Here is a 17,508-nt window from a genome sequence, read left to right as displayed (position 1 = left end):
TTCAAATTATATACGTATCTTGTTTATTCTATATAATATATACAGGGAATTAATTTAATATTCTAAACAAATCTTGACAAATACGTACCTGTTAAAAATATCATAGTTTATTTACTAACCTGGAGTATCAAACAATAAAGCAGAGAATACATGTACATGCATCAAAAAACATTATCAGTTATCTTTTCAAAAGACATTTTTTGTATTATGTGCACCCTCACACTATTGTTATATACTCTGTAATTGGTTTCGTTTATTAATGACTCAAACAGACAAATTGAAGCTATTTTCAAAATGAAAGGGCAACAATCCAGATAAAAGTGAATCTTGAGGGTTCACCGCAGCCTAATAGTTCAATACTCTGCAAACAAGTATTATTATTCCAATCTAACAATTGCACAGAAATGGCTCTGCATTGACAAACTGAAGCGCCTTTTTCATCAACTTCAGGCCAATAACTCTTGTAGAAAATCCATTGCAGGTAAAACATGCACGCTCATGATAATAACTACTCTTTAGTAACATACAATTTAAATGTCAGTTTTTAAATTTCAAAAAAATGGCCATGGATAGACAAACTTGAGCTTTTATTAAAGGGAAATAACTCTAGTTTCAGATGAATGTGTCACATGCTTTACTGCACTTTTGTTATTCACACTTTATACAAGTCAGCCCAATACTACATAACAATGGCATCAGATGGACAAATTTAAACTTGTTTTCATTTTTCAAAGGGCAATAACACTTATATGCAGCACAATAACATTGTTACACACTTTATGTATGAAGTTTTTCCTTAATTTCTGTCTTTGAATTAACACAGTCTGTTGTTGGACCAAATGTAAGGTTTTTCATTGATTAATAGGCAAAAACTCTTGTATTAAAGCTTTCACAATTTCTTGACATTTTCTTCTTCCGAAACAGATGAGCCTAGAATAAAAAAAATACTGATATAATTCGTATATCAATATGTTGTGATGATTTATATTCTATTGTTCAATAATACCTAACAAGGCAAAGTTAAAAGTGGTTTACTGTAATAAATATTTACATCTAATTTCTTTGCTATTTCCAGGGGCATAGCTACGGCCTTAACAACTTGTAGGCTCGATGTTTCTATGTGAGTTTGGGGACTTTTATATGTACATTAGACACACTTAATTATTCTTGCACTGATTACAATAAAATCAAGTAGTTTAAATCAACACCAAAGTTGCTTGGTTCAAATAAAACAAACTATTGAGTTGTTCAAAGTGTTGTACTAAATTTGTCATTTTTTAAAAAAGTTGTAGGCCCAGGCCTACAAGGCCTATATGTAGCTACGTCACTGATTACATAAATGTGAAATTCTCATAAGATGCAACATAAAACAAGAGGCTCGTGAGGGCCTATGCTCAACTGGCATTGTTTTTGGTCATTTTCAATTCCATCAGTTGCAAGGGCCCGTAACCCAGTCATGCAAGGGGGATATGGTTGGTTTTTGAAAGGAACCGTGCTTAAGTCAATATCTAACTAGTGTACAAGTCAAGTATATGTCGTATGATAAATAGGGACCATAATCCAGTCATGCATTGGCAGATCTGGCTGGTTTTTGAAAGAAATCAAGGTTATAGTTTGGTAAAGATCAGAAAAAAATAAAGGCTTTAGCCTCTTTTGTGTTCACAAGCCGTATAATAGCAATATGGACAATTTCAAGGTCCATATTCTAGTCATGCGGGAAAGGATGAGGCTTGTGTGCATAAGAACAGTCATTAAGTCAGTGTTTAATTACTGTATGCATTTAATAAAATTCAATTTTTTGTTGCAGATTAAGACAAGAGCACCACTCAAAGTTCATGATGACAACGCTGACACAATGAGAACATCCCATTTTCTTTCTTCGAAAATTAGATGAGATAAAAACCTCACTTAAATCTATGCAAACTCACTTTATGTGTACCAAACAAAACCCACGGCAAAGCAACACTCTTATTAAACAAAACATGAATCATAAAAATTATTTGCTTCAAGCTATTCATCAAGACCCAACATGGCAAATCTGTTGTTAACATCACAGTTTACAGTCAGTTCATCTCTTGTTTCTGCATCTTTGTCAGAAGAATCTGAATCGGATCCAGCATGTTCAACAACTCTGTCTCGTTTCCCTTTTTTTGCTTTACCTGATTTTGATTTCTTCTTGGTTCTCACACTAGTCCCTCGATTGCTGTAATCAAAACTGTCCGGTGAAGCGGATTGGCACAGGTTTATCACAGAGTCTTTCCATAATAAAAACAGTCTGTGTAGGGGCGATTCTTTTGTCAGAATTTCTTCTGAGTAAAAGTCTGGTTTTGGACGAGTCTCCAAGTCTCTGCAAAGGTTGTAAACAAAAGTGCAGTTAAGTATGACTCCCGGGCTAGGTATCACTACAGGAGAGAGGAGCACTTGATTTAAATAGATTACATCAACCAAACAAGCTTGAAATTGTGAGAAACCATGGATAACTCGCATTTCTTGAGGGTTTTTTGAAGAGTGATCAGGCTTGGAACGATTTTTTTCCATGTGTTTCATGAAATTGTCTATTTCTTTGTCTGATGCGTTTTCTATTGCTTTAACAACATCCGAAAACATCTCTGGAACAACAGGTTGTAAGCCAAATCCTCTCTTATCTTCAAGCCACTGGAGAGCCCGAATATGAAGCACGAACACGGACAGTATCACGGACCAGAGATGACTCTCGGTTACCTGAGGCTGCGCATGTCCTATCCAGTAACTCAATATGCCAAGCAATGTCAAGGAAGAATCATTCTCAACATCTATGGTGCTCATATTAAAGCCAAGTGCACCAAACAAGATATTTTTCCTCTCCGATTGGTTCAATTCTGGCACTTGAGAAATACTTGGAAGTGATTGGACTGTTGCATCATTGATAACACTTGTTTGAGGCCTTACATAATACTTTTTAGTATTCTTTATGTCCCTGTCATATTCTTCAATACTATTTTTTCTTGAATCTTTGAATGCTTCATTTTCTTTTCTTTTTGAATTCATAGTCACTCCATATATCACACTTCTAAAGTCCCTCGAACAGGCGTAAGTTGATAGCTCCCTTAAAATCTCAATCTGACAATTGAAAATGACCCTATGGTTTACGACAACGTTCTGAAGGAAAAAGCCTGTAATCTCACAGTTCCTTAGCTTCTTGACAAACCAAGATGGAATCTCTTGCTTGAAAAAATCGGTCAGTTTTGGCACATCTTTGTTTTCAATTTCATTGCCAGCTTTAACATTCTGAGCCTCAAGAATAATATCAATTTCAACATCAGAAAAGTCATCAATGTTCACGTAACTGTGGAAAGATGTCCAGACCTTCTCTCTCACCATTTCTTTCTCATCAGACTTGATGTGACCAACCACGTGCTGAATAGCATACTCCCATGATTCTACAGAATCTATCCAATACAAAACTGCTAACATGTGAGTCTGGGTGTTAAGCTTAAAACCCTTCTTGCTAGGGTTCTTTGGCACATGAATACTGGCATAGAAGTTGGCCAGAATAGATGCATTGATGTAGTCATTGCCTGTCAAAGTTGCAAAAAGTGGCAGAATGAAAGATGTGTCAGATTTCTTGAAATGTTTTGTGAACATCTCATAGTTATAATACTTGACGGGGATGTAACAATATTCGTTCTTCCCAAGTTTTTGACCAGGCTCCAAAACCGAAGCCACCTCTGTTTCTTGGTTAAAGACACAAAGCGTAAGGTTCATATAATCTAATGGCACAAATCCCCCATCCATTCCAAAAACAAAGAAATCACTGTCATTACTCATAACAGGGCATTTCCACTTGTTTGCCAACACAGCTATTTCCCTATCAGCCTCATACACACATGACACATGCGGAATACCAAGCTCCTTCAGCACTAAATGAAATGTCTCATACGCCAACAGAGGGAGAATGCACCCACGACCCTTGATACAAATATTAGCAGCTCTTGTTCTTCTGTTTTCCATTCTTTCCAAAACTGTTGGCAGTTTTCTGTCATCCGGGTCATATCCTCCATCAAACACAACATATGGTCTAATATTGCATGCTGTGAGGGTGTTAAAGAAGCGTTTGCATTTTCTTGCATAATGGTCGTAATCTCCGCCATACTGAACAGCGACTTTGTAGTGGTAGTAAAGAAAATGATATAGGTTGGATCCGTCTATTATAACTCGCGTATCATACAGTCTGTGGTCGGCAAGAAGTAAATTCTTGTTGTCATCGACAAGGGTAGATAATCCTCGTACGCCCATAATGGTTCAGTAGTCACCTGAAATGCATGTAAAAAATTGATTTGACTGAGCTAGTTTCTGTAGTTTTTCGCATAAATATTGATAAATAGTTTTCAAATATTTCACATTTATATATATATAATGTAATTTATAATTAAATTCTGACTGATAAATTGGTGTTTTTATGCATGTACAGGGCAATTGAATGATTTATATCTGCATTGAGGATATATAGCATTTAGGCAACAGATCCAGATCCTATTATCAGATAAATTATTTATTATTATGTTTATACGCAGTGTAATAGACTGCAAAAACACACTAAATAGTCTGGGATTCATACCCTAAATAAACATTGTTTCCTGGGTATAACCTCTAAGAACCCCTAACAACAAGACACTGGCACTGAATCTGACTAAACACTGTTTTTGTTTTGCAACAATTCTGTAAAGTCTCTACAACTCCTAGCCACAATAATGCGACAGGTATATAAATATTGGTTTTTGATTTTCCGACCTACTCTAATTTTTTGCAGCAGCCCGTATCTATTTTTTGCCAACAAACAATCTTTTTCTGACTGATGTTTTTTCTCTTTTTGGAATAAATTTTCAGTAGTATCTTGCATCAGAAATAGGCATAATAATAATATAGGATTTGAACTTTAGGGTCTGTTATCACAGATGACAGAGCTTAAGCTTAATCCTGCTACAAAGTATTTTTTGACTATTTATTTTGGATACATACAATTTTTCCTGGTATTTATTTTAGTGTGTAAGCTACAGGAGTCTGTCATATGGCTTGGGTGCTAAAACGTGGCCCTTCAGTCCTTTGATATTGTTGAAAAGTAATAATATGACATTTCACTAAAGTTCTAAGAGTTTTATTTGAAAAATTATCATTATATGAATGCATCAGGACCTTCACCAAAAAATAATTCTGGTGCAAGCTTAGGATGAAGTGTCAAATTGCGTCGATAATAAAGGGGCAAAATTTGTATTATATATGCCAGATAGAGTTATCATACTTGATTGTTAAAAGTTTCAATGCAATAATCAAGTATTTGATGAGAGTTATTGACTTACTAATATTAATATCAAAGCGTAGGAAGTGTATCTTGCTTAAATTGGCATGCGCTCTCATTATTTTTTAATTGACTAAACAAGCAAATTTATGTTGAAAACACAGCTTCTGAAGGTGATAATGAATCAAATTCACATAAGAATTCCCCGAAGTGCCAAAAATAGTTGATATAAATAACCAACCATCCAAAATAATTACCCTGCATAAAAAACCTAAACTTAAATCTATTATTGATTAGCAAAAGTCATAAAGAGAGTCATTAATCTGATATCAATAAGCTACTTCAGAAAACAACACCCTGACATTGAATATTACACTATTTGCATGTTTGGCCCATGCTAATTGGTCCAGAAATAGTCCATATAGAAAGCTTCTTCAGAGTCTTTGACAATTTTTATTTTGGCGACTCTGCGCGTCCATATCCCACTTGAATGTATGTTTCATTCAAACACTTAAGTGTAATAAGAGAAAGGTTTTGGCTCAAAATATTTTATTTGTAACGTTTGTGTTTTTAATTAACAATGCAACTTTATGTTAAAAAATGTTCACTATACGCGCATTATTGTGGCTTGATATTTATCAAATTTCAATATCATTACTATCTGAACAATACCAAAGAATTGAAAGGCCATATTTTAGTGCCCAAGCTATGTAGTGGAACCCTTTGCAGTATTCAGTAATAGTATATATAAAATACTTAAAATACAACAACATTGTTGTGCATACCAGCTCACAACAGCTACACCAGGAATTGTATGTGTACTGTGTACTGACATTAATTGTCAACAAAGATGAATTAGGCTTACAATGTTTTGAAGAAAGAAAAAAACCTGTCATACCACAGAAAGTTCGTAATAACGCTCAATAATTCTGCTGCCTTTTTATTTACATATTTTGACAGGCGGCCATGCTGCTTCCGGTTGCCAGAGAAATTTTGTAACATGTAAAATGCAAAAACTAATTAATTATTGTCGGTTTTCTTCAAAATGCATGTAATTGAATCGACTTTAAATACAGATAGTTACTTTTTAACGCAAGCCTGTTTTTTTAAGCAGCGTCCAAACATATAAAAATGATCTAATTGATGTTTTTAAGTGCCGATATGACTAAATACTTAAATCGATTAATCAGACGTTCGTTAATCAAAATCACCATAAGACGCCATCTTTGTTAGAAAAACAGACACAATTTAATAAAATGACGACGTTTGTGAGAGTTACAGATGACGAAAGTGAGCTTGAAATCGAGATTCCGACAGAAGAAGATGGCGTAGATCAAGATGGGACAATCTTGCTTACTTCATTGGTTGCACAATTTCCTGGCGCCTGTGGGTTGAAATACCGATCGGAAACTGGAGGACTCCGAGGTGTTAGGCTAGCAAATGGTAGCCTCTACCCGCCTGGTGGAATGTGGGGAGACACTGTTTACATTGTAAACTTTCCAAAAGGTTTGAATTGCTTAGAATCTCGAAAAGGTCTGAAATTCGTTCACAAATGTCCTGGGGGGAAACCTAGTCTAAAATAATAGACGTGTTAACGGGATTCTTCCAATCCCTAACGTCTAAACGGGAATGTGCAAAAAACGGGGGTGTTTTAAAAAATATTGAAATTGTTTTAAGTGAAGTATTTTATGGTTGAAATTGATCATAAAGAGTTATATTCATATTTTACCATGTAAGTGAAATGTTATTTTGCACTAAACAAGCATTTAATGCATTAAAACAAGTTGTTTACCTTTCCAATAAAACGAAAGTTGACTGACACAGAAAACAATTATGCGAAGGGGAACAACTCGATACAATCGTAATAACTCCGCCTCCTCCGACAAAGCTTCGAGATAGACCTCGTTGCACAATCATAACAATTCGGCCATGGCCGAAATATTCCGAGCGATTTAAAACTGTGCCCTGAAGCCTTGCAGGTGCCCTTCATGTATATATCGTTATGTTTTGACAGAATGAAATGAAGAAAAGCCGTCAAACTCATAATTATAAGTTGGATATTTATTTTTTTGTGTACGGAACTAATGTAAAATAACCTTATCTGGTAATATTTCTTGTTTTTATGATATTTTATAGACGTTATATGCTTTAACCCGGAATCCTGATCGGAACAACTACCCACTTTTGATACTAAACAATTTGTACGTGAAGGATTTGCCATATCAAAAATCTAAAAAAAATCCGTCAACGTACAATTATTTGGACTAGGGGGAAACCTAGTCCAAATAATTGTACGTTGACGGATTTTTTTTAGATTTTTGATATGGCAAATCCTTCACGTACAAATTGTTTAGTATCAAAAGTGGGTAGTTGTTCCGATCAGGATTCCGAGTTAAAGCATATAGCGTCTATAAAATATCATAAAAACAAGAAATATTATCAGATAATGTTATTTTATATTAGTTCCGAACACAAAAATATAAATATCCAACTTATAATTATAAGTTTGACGGCTTTTTTTTATTTCGTTCTGTCAAAACATAACGATATATACATGAAGGGCACCTGCAAGGCTTTAGGGCACAGTTTTAAATCGCTCGGAACATTTCGGCCATTGCCGAGTTGTTACGATTGTATAATGAGGTCTATCTCGAAGCTTTGTCGGAGGAGGCCGAGCTATTACGATTGTATCGAGTTGTTCCCCTTCGCATAATTGTTGTCTGTGTCAGTCAGCTTTCGTTTTATTGGAAAGGTAAACAACTTGTTTTAATGCACTAAATGCTTGTTTAGTGCAAAATAACATTTCACTTACATGGTAAAATATGAATATAACTCTTTATGATCAATTTCAACCATAAAATACTATACTTAAAACAATTTCAATATTTTTAAAACACCCCCGTTTTTTGCACATTCCCGTTTAGACGTTAGGGATTGGAAGAATCCCGTATAACACGTCTATTATTTTAGACTAGGGGGAAACCTGGAATGTAAAGTGTGCCAGTTGGGGGCTCTTACGCACAATTTCCAGAACACTAACATGATGATTTAACGAAATGAGCTCACCGGCTGGATGGTTCTTCCCCACACATACTACTATCCTTTATTTTGTCTGTCTGAGTTTATTTTGTCTGCCATGGCCGAGTTGTTACGATTGTATAACAAGGTCTATCTCGAAGCTTTGTCAGAGGAGGCCGAGTAATTACGATTGTATCGAGTTGTTCCCCTTCGCATAACTGTTGTTTGTGTCAGTCAACTTTCGTTTTATTGGAAAGGTAAACAACTTGTTTTTATGCATTAAATGCTTGTTTAGTGCAAAATAACATTTCACTTACATGGTAAAATATGAATATTACTCTTTATGATCAATTTCAACAATAAAATACTTAACTTAAAACAATTTCAATATTTTTAAAACACCCCCGTTTTTTGCACATTCCCGTTTAGACGTTAGGGATTGGAAGAATCCCGTATAACACGTCTATTATTTTAGACTAAAGTTGAACGCTGCCACCATTAATGAAATCTGGTATGATAATTGTGCCTGGTGTGGTGCTCAGCTCTCAACTGCCAGAACAAGAGCATGGCACTCTTACCAACTGAACTAACTGCAGATTCCAGTCAGAATCGAACCAATGATCTATTGCTATCCAGGTGGTCTGTATTCTATTACCGTAAATGACTGGGTATTAGACGCACTTTTTTCCCTCAGATTTTGATGCCAAAAAATGCCTGCGTATAATACCCAGTAACAATTTTTCGAACTTTTTTTCTGAGGTCAATTTCAAGCCGAGAGTTTGTTTAGATTTATGTAGAAAGGGATGTTACTCGCGTCATATTGATCGAGTATATACGGGTTAAAACGGCAGTTGAAGATCGGGATACGGTATATCGTAAGACGTTTATAATTTCAACAAAAATATTTTTCGATTAAAGTTACCGTAATTCACCTAAGAGTTCGGACACTCTAAATATTTGGACACCCATAATTATTTCCCAAAATAATTTATTTTTGCGTACCTAATTTTCGGACACCCAAAGGACATCAATCATAACTTTCATAGTTACCAAGTTTCACAGACGAAGATTATTGATTTTTATCTTTACAATGCCTGGCTAGATTACCTAACAGTATACACCACTGTGACAATTTAATTAGTTACTACCCATCCTAAACGATTTATTGCCTGTTGAAAAGGAAGTGTGATATATTAATTTGAGGATTAAACAAACAACAAGGGCAATCAAGGGATTAAGAAAACATCGACATGGCATGTTTGTAAAACGATCTGCTAATAAGCTTTCAAACTTGTACCACACTTACTGTAAGAATCAATAATCGTACAGTTATACATTAATCCTGCATAGCAATGTCCATGCTCTCCACGAGATCCTCGTGGGTATAACTGTAAGTTATGTGACGTCACACAGTGTGACTCTTTGATCTGAAGCCGATAGAATGTGTTTATTCAGTTCAGTGCATGTATAAAATGATGTTTTAATTAACTTCATGAAGGATTTACACTTATAGGCGTAATAAATAAGTTTATGACCATTGATTACTACGGATAAATTAATAAGTGGTAAAAAGCAAACATGAAGAAAAAAGGCAGATTAAACAAACATGTAAATAAAATGTAAAAATGATAATGTATTCGGAGAGCGAAAAAAATAATTAATTTATGGTGTCCGAACTCTTGTGAATTACGGTATTCAATATTATTTTGAATAATAAATTGAATTAAACAATAATCAAACTTATATATAAAAAAGCAAAGATGGGCACTGTCAAAATATTTTTTGCATAACATAACTTTTCATTCTCGACAGTATGGTTGTATGGTTTTAAAGATAACCATCGCCATTTTCACGAAAAAAAATTTTTTTTGTCACTGTCAACAAACATGGTGGCTGAAAATGCCGGACGATTTTGACATTTTTTCTATGCGTCTTTTAACCAAAAACATAGATTAAAAGTTTTTTTCTCGGATTTTTCTCGGATTTTTCACCGATTTTTTTCCCTGCGTCTAATACCCCCTATCGTCTTATACCCAGTCATTTACGGTAATATTTTCTCTGGACCCAAGCAATGCTGGACAAACCTGTCCTCTGTACTTAAACTACTTTGAATTTAAGTTGGACTTTTTTAAAATCAACCATTTGCAACATGTTTTCATGTACATTATACTGCCCAGATTGAAATACTGGTCCATCAATCCTGGCTGGCTGTTTATCCCTTGTGTATATCCTGAACCATATTGTCTGGCAATCAGGGTTTGGCTGTTTGATATCATTTTGTATGATATGGGTTCCTTTACAATGTGCTACATGTGTATACTCCACTGTCGGTGGTTTAAATTGTATCTGAACTTTTTCTCAGAATCAAAACGCAAGGTTGATGAAGAGTTGGAAAATCCAGTCTCTTCAAAGATGAAGAAGGTGGAGACTAGGAAGACCAGTGATCTGATTGTTCTCGGGCTCCCATGGAAAAGCACAGAAGATGACATGAAGGCCTACTTTGAACAGTTTGGTGATCTAGTTCTCACACAGGTACACATAGATGATAATGTTGATTAAGTTTAATGAAGTAAATGTTGATTATTTGATAATAGATAAAGTAAAAAGTAAAGTTACTGATACCTTTGAACTTTATTAAAATGATCATTTTTATGCCCCCACAAAGTGGCGGCATATAGGGTTGCCCTTGTCCGTACGTACGTACGTCTTGTCTGTACGTACGTACGTCCCGAAGATTGTTTCCGATCTAATTCTTGAAAACCATTTGTCCAATCCTCACCAAACTTTAAACACATGTTTGTGACCATAATATCTTGATCAAGTTCGATAGTCATGGAAATCGCTTTAGTCATTTAGGAGTTACGGCCCTTTTTTGCCAAAAATACTTCAAAAATATATGTTTCCAATCTAATTCTTGAAAACTGTTTGTCCAATCCTCACCAAACTTTAAACACATGTTTGTGACCATAATATCTTGATCAAGTTCGATAGTCATGGAAATCGCTTTAGTCATTTAGGAGTTACGGCCCTTTTTTGCCAAAAATACTTCAAAAATATATGTTTCCAATCTAATTCTTGAAAAGTATGTGTCCAATGTGGATCCAACAAGTTTTTTCCTGCCTGAATGGCGCCATATAACCTATACAGTCTTGCGATGCCGTAAAACCCAACTCAACTCAACTTATCCTATATGTGCAGATTATTCAGAGCTTGTTCCAATTTCTTAATTCAATAAATTTGGACTGATTTAAAAGTCAAATTTTGATGGCTTAGTTTTTTTGTATTTTTCTGTGCCTGTTGTTTCTTGATTTTTAAATATGTAAAAGTTAAACTCAGTAATAGGAAGATGACATGATTCAATATCAGAATGATTGACAATGGGTGGATTGAACGTAATGAACAAGCCCTCCTTAATCATTAAGATGTTACTTCAGGTCATCTAACAGACTTAGAATACAACCTCATGGGCTGACACATTTTTCTTGACACAGGGAATGTGTACTGGATAAGTGGCAGTAGGCTGACCTTTAAACACCCATGAAAATTGAAAATCTTAATGCTTAAGCCTAGTACTTCATAAATGTCTATCTGTAATTTCATTGACTGAAAATAAATGTTGTATTCTAAGTGATAATAGTTCTGAATATGATAAGAATAAACACACTTAATTATTTTAAGATAATCTTATTGAGATACAAGCTTTTATGATGGTGAAAACTTTATTAGATGGCAGCATTGAAATAATGTGAGGAACCATTCAGTATGGCCAATAACTAACAGGATAATTCATGGCACATACACCTTCTTTTTCGATGAAATGATCCACGAATGTACCATAGGAACATACTCTATGGTGTACAGACCAAACTGATTTGTATCATATTACAAATTTAAGGTGAAAAGAGATCCCAGGAGTGGCCAGTCGAAGGGGTTTGGCTTTATAAAGTTCAAGGACTATGAAGCACAACTGAGGTGCTTGGCAGCTAGACACAGGATAGATGGAAGATGGTGTGAAGTTAATCTGCCCAATTCACATGTAAGATAAAATTTGTTCTTTTACAATTTAATGGGACTGGAACAAGTTTAACCAATGTCAATATTTTAACCATATCTTACATTTTTATATGTTCACAACATATCTGTGAAATGTATTGTGTTCTAAAACCATGAAGAAGTTTTTAGGATTTTCTAAATTTATATGAAGAGGTACTTGTGTATGATTTTCCAAAGTTGTAATAGTTTCAAGTGTCATCCTAGACTGTTGAGCTAGGCTTGAAACTATTACCTCATGCTGTTGTTATTGGAATCTTTGCAATGGATATAATTCCCAATTCATGTTACAGTTAGTTGTACTTTCTCTTTAGCAAACTAAGGAACATCGAATTGTACCTGGTTTGCGATACATATCAATTGCTATTAGACAAAAGATATTTAAAGCAGGTCAATGCATTTCATTCAGAAAGTTGCAACTTGAACATTTTTTTTCAGTACCTTAATTATTGTAAAAAAATTGGTATAATATACTATACTTCACTCTCTTTTTACTGAGACTGTGATTATTTCCCTCTGTATTTCCAAATGCCATGTCTTGTTATATTTTGTACTTGTATACATACTTTACATACAGTACATCTAACAATCTTGTACATGTATATACAATTGTAGTATTTTAGCAATGATTAATAAGTCAGAAAATGTTATCTAATTATTCTTTATTTATCAAATATTGTGAAACTGTTGTCACAGTAAAATGTTATTATCTAACAAAGAAGTGCATGTTCGTCCACAAACCAAGATACAATTTATTTCATTTCAGACTGAGCAGGATAACAATCCAACAAATCGAAAGATATTTGTTGCCAGATGCACAGAAGACCTTACAAATGAAGAGCTTAGGGAATACTTTGAACAGTTTGGGGAGGTCGTTGATGTCTTCATACCAAAGCCTTTCAGAGCCTTTGCATTCGTTACTTTTGCCGACCCCCTTGTCGCAGAGAGGCTGTGTGGTGAGGACCATATTATAAAGACTGCCAGCGTTCATATCAGCAGCGCAGAGCCAAAGGCAAAGGAACAGCAGATAGAAAGACAGCAGGGCCGAAATAGGGGAGGCAACTTTGGAAGGGGCGAAATGTGGGACAACTCTGGCTCAGGACAAGATGCTGGGCTGGCCAGGGGTAATAACCCAGTTCAAAATAAGTCTGAAATGAATGCTATGGGTATAGAACCGAATATGAATAATATCGGAATGAACATGTTCAGTTCAGCAATGCTTGCTGCAGCACAGGCTGTGTTTCAGGGGGCGCAAAATCCAAACTCATCTAGTTACGAGTTGGGGCCAGGTTTTGGAGGGACTAGGGATAGTCGAAGTGGGGGGTTTAATAATGATAGTGCTTCTGGGCAGAATAGTTACTCGCAGTGGGGGAATAGGTCTGGGGGAGGGGGAGGTTACAACAATTCATCCTCCTCATCAGGTTGGGGGCAGGGGGCAAGTGGGAGGGGCAACTGGAACTAGATCATCTTGGAAAAGTAAATCTAATGGGGGCAATTAAGATCATCGAGTTCAAGCATCTACCATATATTTATCTTTTTACATTATAGAAATATTTGCACAACATAAACCATGTCCAGGAATGATTTACCCTTTACCATTCAATAGTAATACTTTTTATAATTTTTTATGAAAAAAATTGTATTTGGTACCTTGTTTATCATCAGTCATGAAATAGGACTTTTGTATGAACAAGCCTGAATCTGATATTATTGATTGGCATCAAATTCTTCAAAAAGCCCCTGCTATATTAAATCCAGAATTTGAGCAAGCCCGAAATGCATTTTTCCAGTGTAGGGTTTGTGGTAATTTCAACCACTGTACAATAGTTATTTGTTCATTCCTATTTAATGAGAAAATTAGTTTCTATTATATAGAAGAGTAGTACTTAATTTGTAAATATTGTTTAGACATGCCACATTCTCACTGTTAATGATATAGTGAACATGAAAGTGCCATTAAAATGAAAGTGGACAGAGTCAGTCATGAGAGAACTCAGCGTAAGTGTATTGGGTAACGCAAGAACTATGAGAATTGTGCAATGTGAGAAAGACTTCGTAAATTGTGTAAATAGTTTTGTTATAATAATAATGATTTTTTTAATTTTGATATGTTTTTTGAAGATTATGGTTACTATTTTAAATTTTTGTTAATGGCTAAGAATTGGACTGTAACATGTATACATGTGTGATTGTTTACATCATTCAGCAGAGTTGTTTTGCTCTGTATGGATTTTTGACAGTCTTTTGTAGTTCATCTCATTTTAAATCTGTAAAGTTTGTTGTGAAAGAGTCAAGGGGTCATTTCATCAAGAAATCCTTGGACCAATTTTGTACCTTGGAGAGATTTTCAATTGCACAGAAAAATCATTCTGCAGTGCATAATTGTTCCTAGAATCCTTAATGAAATGCGTCCTGGGTTATGATTGTTGATTGTATGAACTTGACATTCATATCGTCACATTATTGTGTTATTTGTCTTGTGCGAAATAAAAGCAAGTATTAGTGTGATATTTGTGTGAACTTGTGAATTGTGTGATGTGAAGTTGGAGTTTGCAAGCGCAGTAAAATGCGTGTGAGTCTTTCTTTCCTATTTCAATAATTTATTGCATTACACATTTAATTTTAAGTTTGTCAGTTTTTTGAGGAAAAAAGTAGGTCATTTCTCATTTCTCAATCTCAACTTATTTTACCACATAACAGCATAGCATGATAAAAATCATAGATTGAGTTGATACTGGTCATTATTCTAGCGAAAAATTGTTCAAGAGCAAAGAATGGGCTTTTTTTGTTGCCTAAAATCAGTCCTGTAAAATTGATTTCTACTTAAATTATTAGACTATTTAAATACCACACAACAATTTTTGGTTTATAATAATATAAAAAAAGATTAATAGAAACATAAATAAAAATATTTAAGATTGTGAGTCATGCTAAAAATGATAAATTACACTATTTAAATATCACATAATATATTTGATATGAAATATAGAAAAATAAATAAATCAGAATTTTAAATAAATCAATCAGAATTTTAAAGTTTGTGAATCATACTATGTTGTTTTGTGGTGAAATGAGTGAAGATAAAGGTTGAGAAATGACTTAGGAATTTTGTGATACCAGGGCCAGGTATTGACATATTTTTTTAAGCAAGTTTGCCAACTGGTTCACTGCGTTATGTATGCCTCTGGTCAAGTTTCGTTGTACGCATAAGAGATTGATTTTAAAATACAATTGCCGCGATTGATTGTGAAAGTGTTAAACTGAGTTTGTATTAACAGTTACATGGTGAGCACGGAGTAAAAACATATATGTAAATAGTATACATCATCCTAACATGTATGTACGAGATTAAATTGCACTGTACATGTATGAAGAGCAAAGCATATTCGGTGATTTGTAAGATGTTGAAGGAAGTTAATGCGGTAGATAATGTGGAAGAAATTGTGCGAACATTTTGTTGAATATGAAGCACGGATTTGGAGAGTTTGCTTGTCAGAGCTGTGGTATTGAATGAAGAGGTATTGAATGATGGACGTTCAGGTTGGAATAGAGGGAAGTGCCAGTAAAACAGATGTTTGAGGAAAGATGTACAGTGAGCGAGGTAAACATGTTTGAGGATGGTGAGGAGTTTCTGAAGGTAAGAAAGCACAGTGTATATGTCGTTATTTCAAAGTGTTGTGTTGAGATTAGTGAGAAACATTGGAGTTGGTATTTTGGTTTGGAAAGAGAGCTGAAATGCAGATTTGTCTTTCGACCTAGGCATGAATTCTTGAAAAAAATCTATAATTGCACTATTATTGATAGGTTCAATTTTTGATATTGATTTTGAATGAATGTGGAGTAAATATTTAAAACTTTGGATTTGGAATGAAAGAGGAGATATTTGAATATATTTTGTATGAAATTGTGTTTCGTATAAATGAAAAAAAAATCTTAACTTTATCTTTAGTTTTATTACATATTGTGTAAATTTGATGAATACTTTTTCAGATTTTGCTATATTTGGTCTCATTACAGATAATGAAAAACATGTATATAATGAATAATTTAAAGTACATGTTAAATGAAAGACGTGTATATTTCAGGTGTTGGATGAAACCGAAATGTTCTTAAAATATTTGGTTTCCGCTCGAAAATGTGATGCCTGAATTCACACTCTAGACAGTTTCTCCAAGGAGGTACCAGTCTATCTATACAAGGTAAGGTGAGACCAAGAAATGTTTGCTTGCCCTTGGAAATATCCTGTTGATCGAGGCTTAGTTGTGTTGGCAACCTGACTTTTGTGGCCATCTAACATTATTGAAAACTTATTTGGAAACGATGCGCTCGTGCTGTGCTTTTCAAAGTTATGCCATGTAAAGTGTCGATGGTTGGGTGTACATTTTTTAAGGCTTTAACTTGGAAAAAAGAAACATTTTAAAATTAACTTAGCTTATTTACTGTCAGAGTGCAATATAAGCCGTATAATTAAGAATTTACAATAAGCAAAGAAATAGGTTTTTCTTGAGCTTTAGAATTGGTAAACAATGTTTCGGGAAATATATCTGACATGTACAGGGAAAGATCAGATTTTCTAGATATATGAATCTTCAAATGTATATATTCTTAAGAGGTTTCCTTATAGTTTTCATTGGTGACATTCTGCTATCCAGGTCATTTGTTGTTAAGATAATATTATTTTTTAGGCCATACCAAACTCAATCTATCTTATGTGTCCATTTTCAATTTTAAAACCTATCAATGCGGCAAAGATGCGGCAAAGAAAATGTTTTCCAAGTGGTCAAAATTTGTGTGCTTCAAACTCTTCGAAATGCTAGAAGCTTTAAGACGTTTGAAAATTTTTAAATCTGTTTATCTTTGATAACCAAAGTAGCAAAATTGTATGCTGACTATGCATTGTTTTTGCAAACATCTAGAATATGTAAATACTTTTTTGTTTTTAAGGGTAGCTTGACGAGAAATATTTGTTTTGACAGAGAAAATCTATCTCAGTTTGTAACAATCAACATGATTTGGACTACTGTTTCAACCTATGCTATATTTGAATTTCAGATGCTGACAAGACATTGGGGCGTTCCGGAGATGGCAAAATACCCTTTAACATCACAGCATTGGTTTCTGTCAGTTTTAATGTTAACTACAGATGAAATAAACATAATATCACA

General features: G+C 34.4%; 2 protein-coding genes across 4 annotated transcripts; one reads left to right on the top strand and one right to left on the bottom strand.

Moving 5' to 3' along the window:
* Positions 1-6,254, bottom strand: LOC128244856 (protein asteroid homolog 1-like). 2 transcript variants are annotated; one of them, XM_052962958.1, is made up of 3 exons: positions 6,174-6,254; positions 2,160-4,292; positions 1-930 (listed from the first exon to the last, which is right to left on the bottom strand). In XM_052962958.1, exons 2-3 carry the CDS (start codon positions 4,273-4,275, stop codon positions 890-892), a joined length of 2,157 nt encoding a protein of 718 aa, XP_052818918.1. In that variant the 5' UTR covers positions 4,276-4,292; positions 6,174-6,254; the 3' UTR covers positions 1-889. The 2 variants fall into 2 exon arrangements, with proteins under 2 accessions (XP_052818918.1, XP_052818916.1); XM_052962956.1 differs by having other exon boundaries at positions 1-4,292.
* A 71-nt stretch (positions 6,255-6,325) lies between these two features.
* Positions 6,326-17,508, top strand: LOC128244860 (TAR DNA-binding protein 43-like). Of its 2 annotated transcripts, none has more exons than XM_052962964.1 (6): positions 6,326-6,781; positions 10,656-10,825; positions 12,189-12,329; positions 13,110-15,980; positions 16,429-16,542; positions 17,396-17,508. In XM_052962964.1, exons 1-4 carry the CDS (start codon positions 6,532-6,534, stop codon positions 13,803-13,805), a joined length of 1,257 nt encoding a protein of 418 aa, XP_052818924.1. In that variant the 5' UTR covers positions 6,326-6,531; the 3' UTR covers positions 13,806-15,980; positions 16,429-16,542; positions 17,396-17,508. The 2 variants fall into 2 exon arrangements, with proteins under 2 accessions (XP_052818924.1, XP_052818925.1); XM_052962965.1 differs by having other exon boundaries at positions 6,330-6,781; positions 13,110-13,467.

Source organism: Mya arenaria, chromosome 8 (assembly GCF_026914265.1).
Source record: "Mya arenaria isolate MELC-2E11 chromosome 8, ASM2691426v1".
NCBI lineage: Eukaryota > Metazoa > Mollusca > Bivalvia > Myida > Myidae > Mya > Mya arenaria.
This window is presented reverse-complemented; position numbering and strand designations above follow the sequence as displayed.

Bases quoted from the DNA above. Each gene is read 5' to 3' on its own strand.
- LOC128244860 (XM_052962964.1), top strand. From the start codon at position 6,532: ATGACGACGTTTGTGAGAGTTACAGATGACGAAAGTGAGCTTGAAATC. The intron at 10,826-12,188 runs GTACACATAGAT...TACAAATTTAAG, and splicing joins GTGATCTAGTTCTCACACAG to GTGAAAAGAGATCCCAGGAG. The intron at 12,330-13,109 runs GTAAGATAAAAT...ATTTCATTTCAG, and splicing joins TTAATCTGCCCAATTCACAT to ACTGAGCAGGATAACAATCC.
- LOC128244856 (XM_052962956.1), bottom strand. From the start codon at position 4,275: ATGGGCGTACGAGGATTATCTACCCTTGTCGATGACAACAAGAATTTA.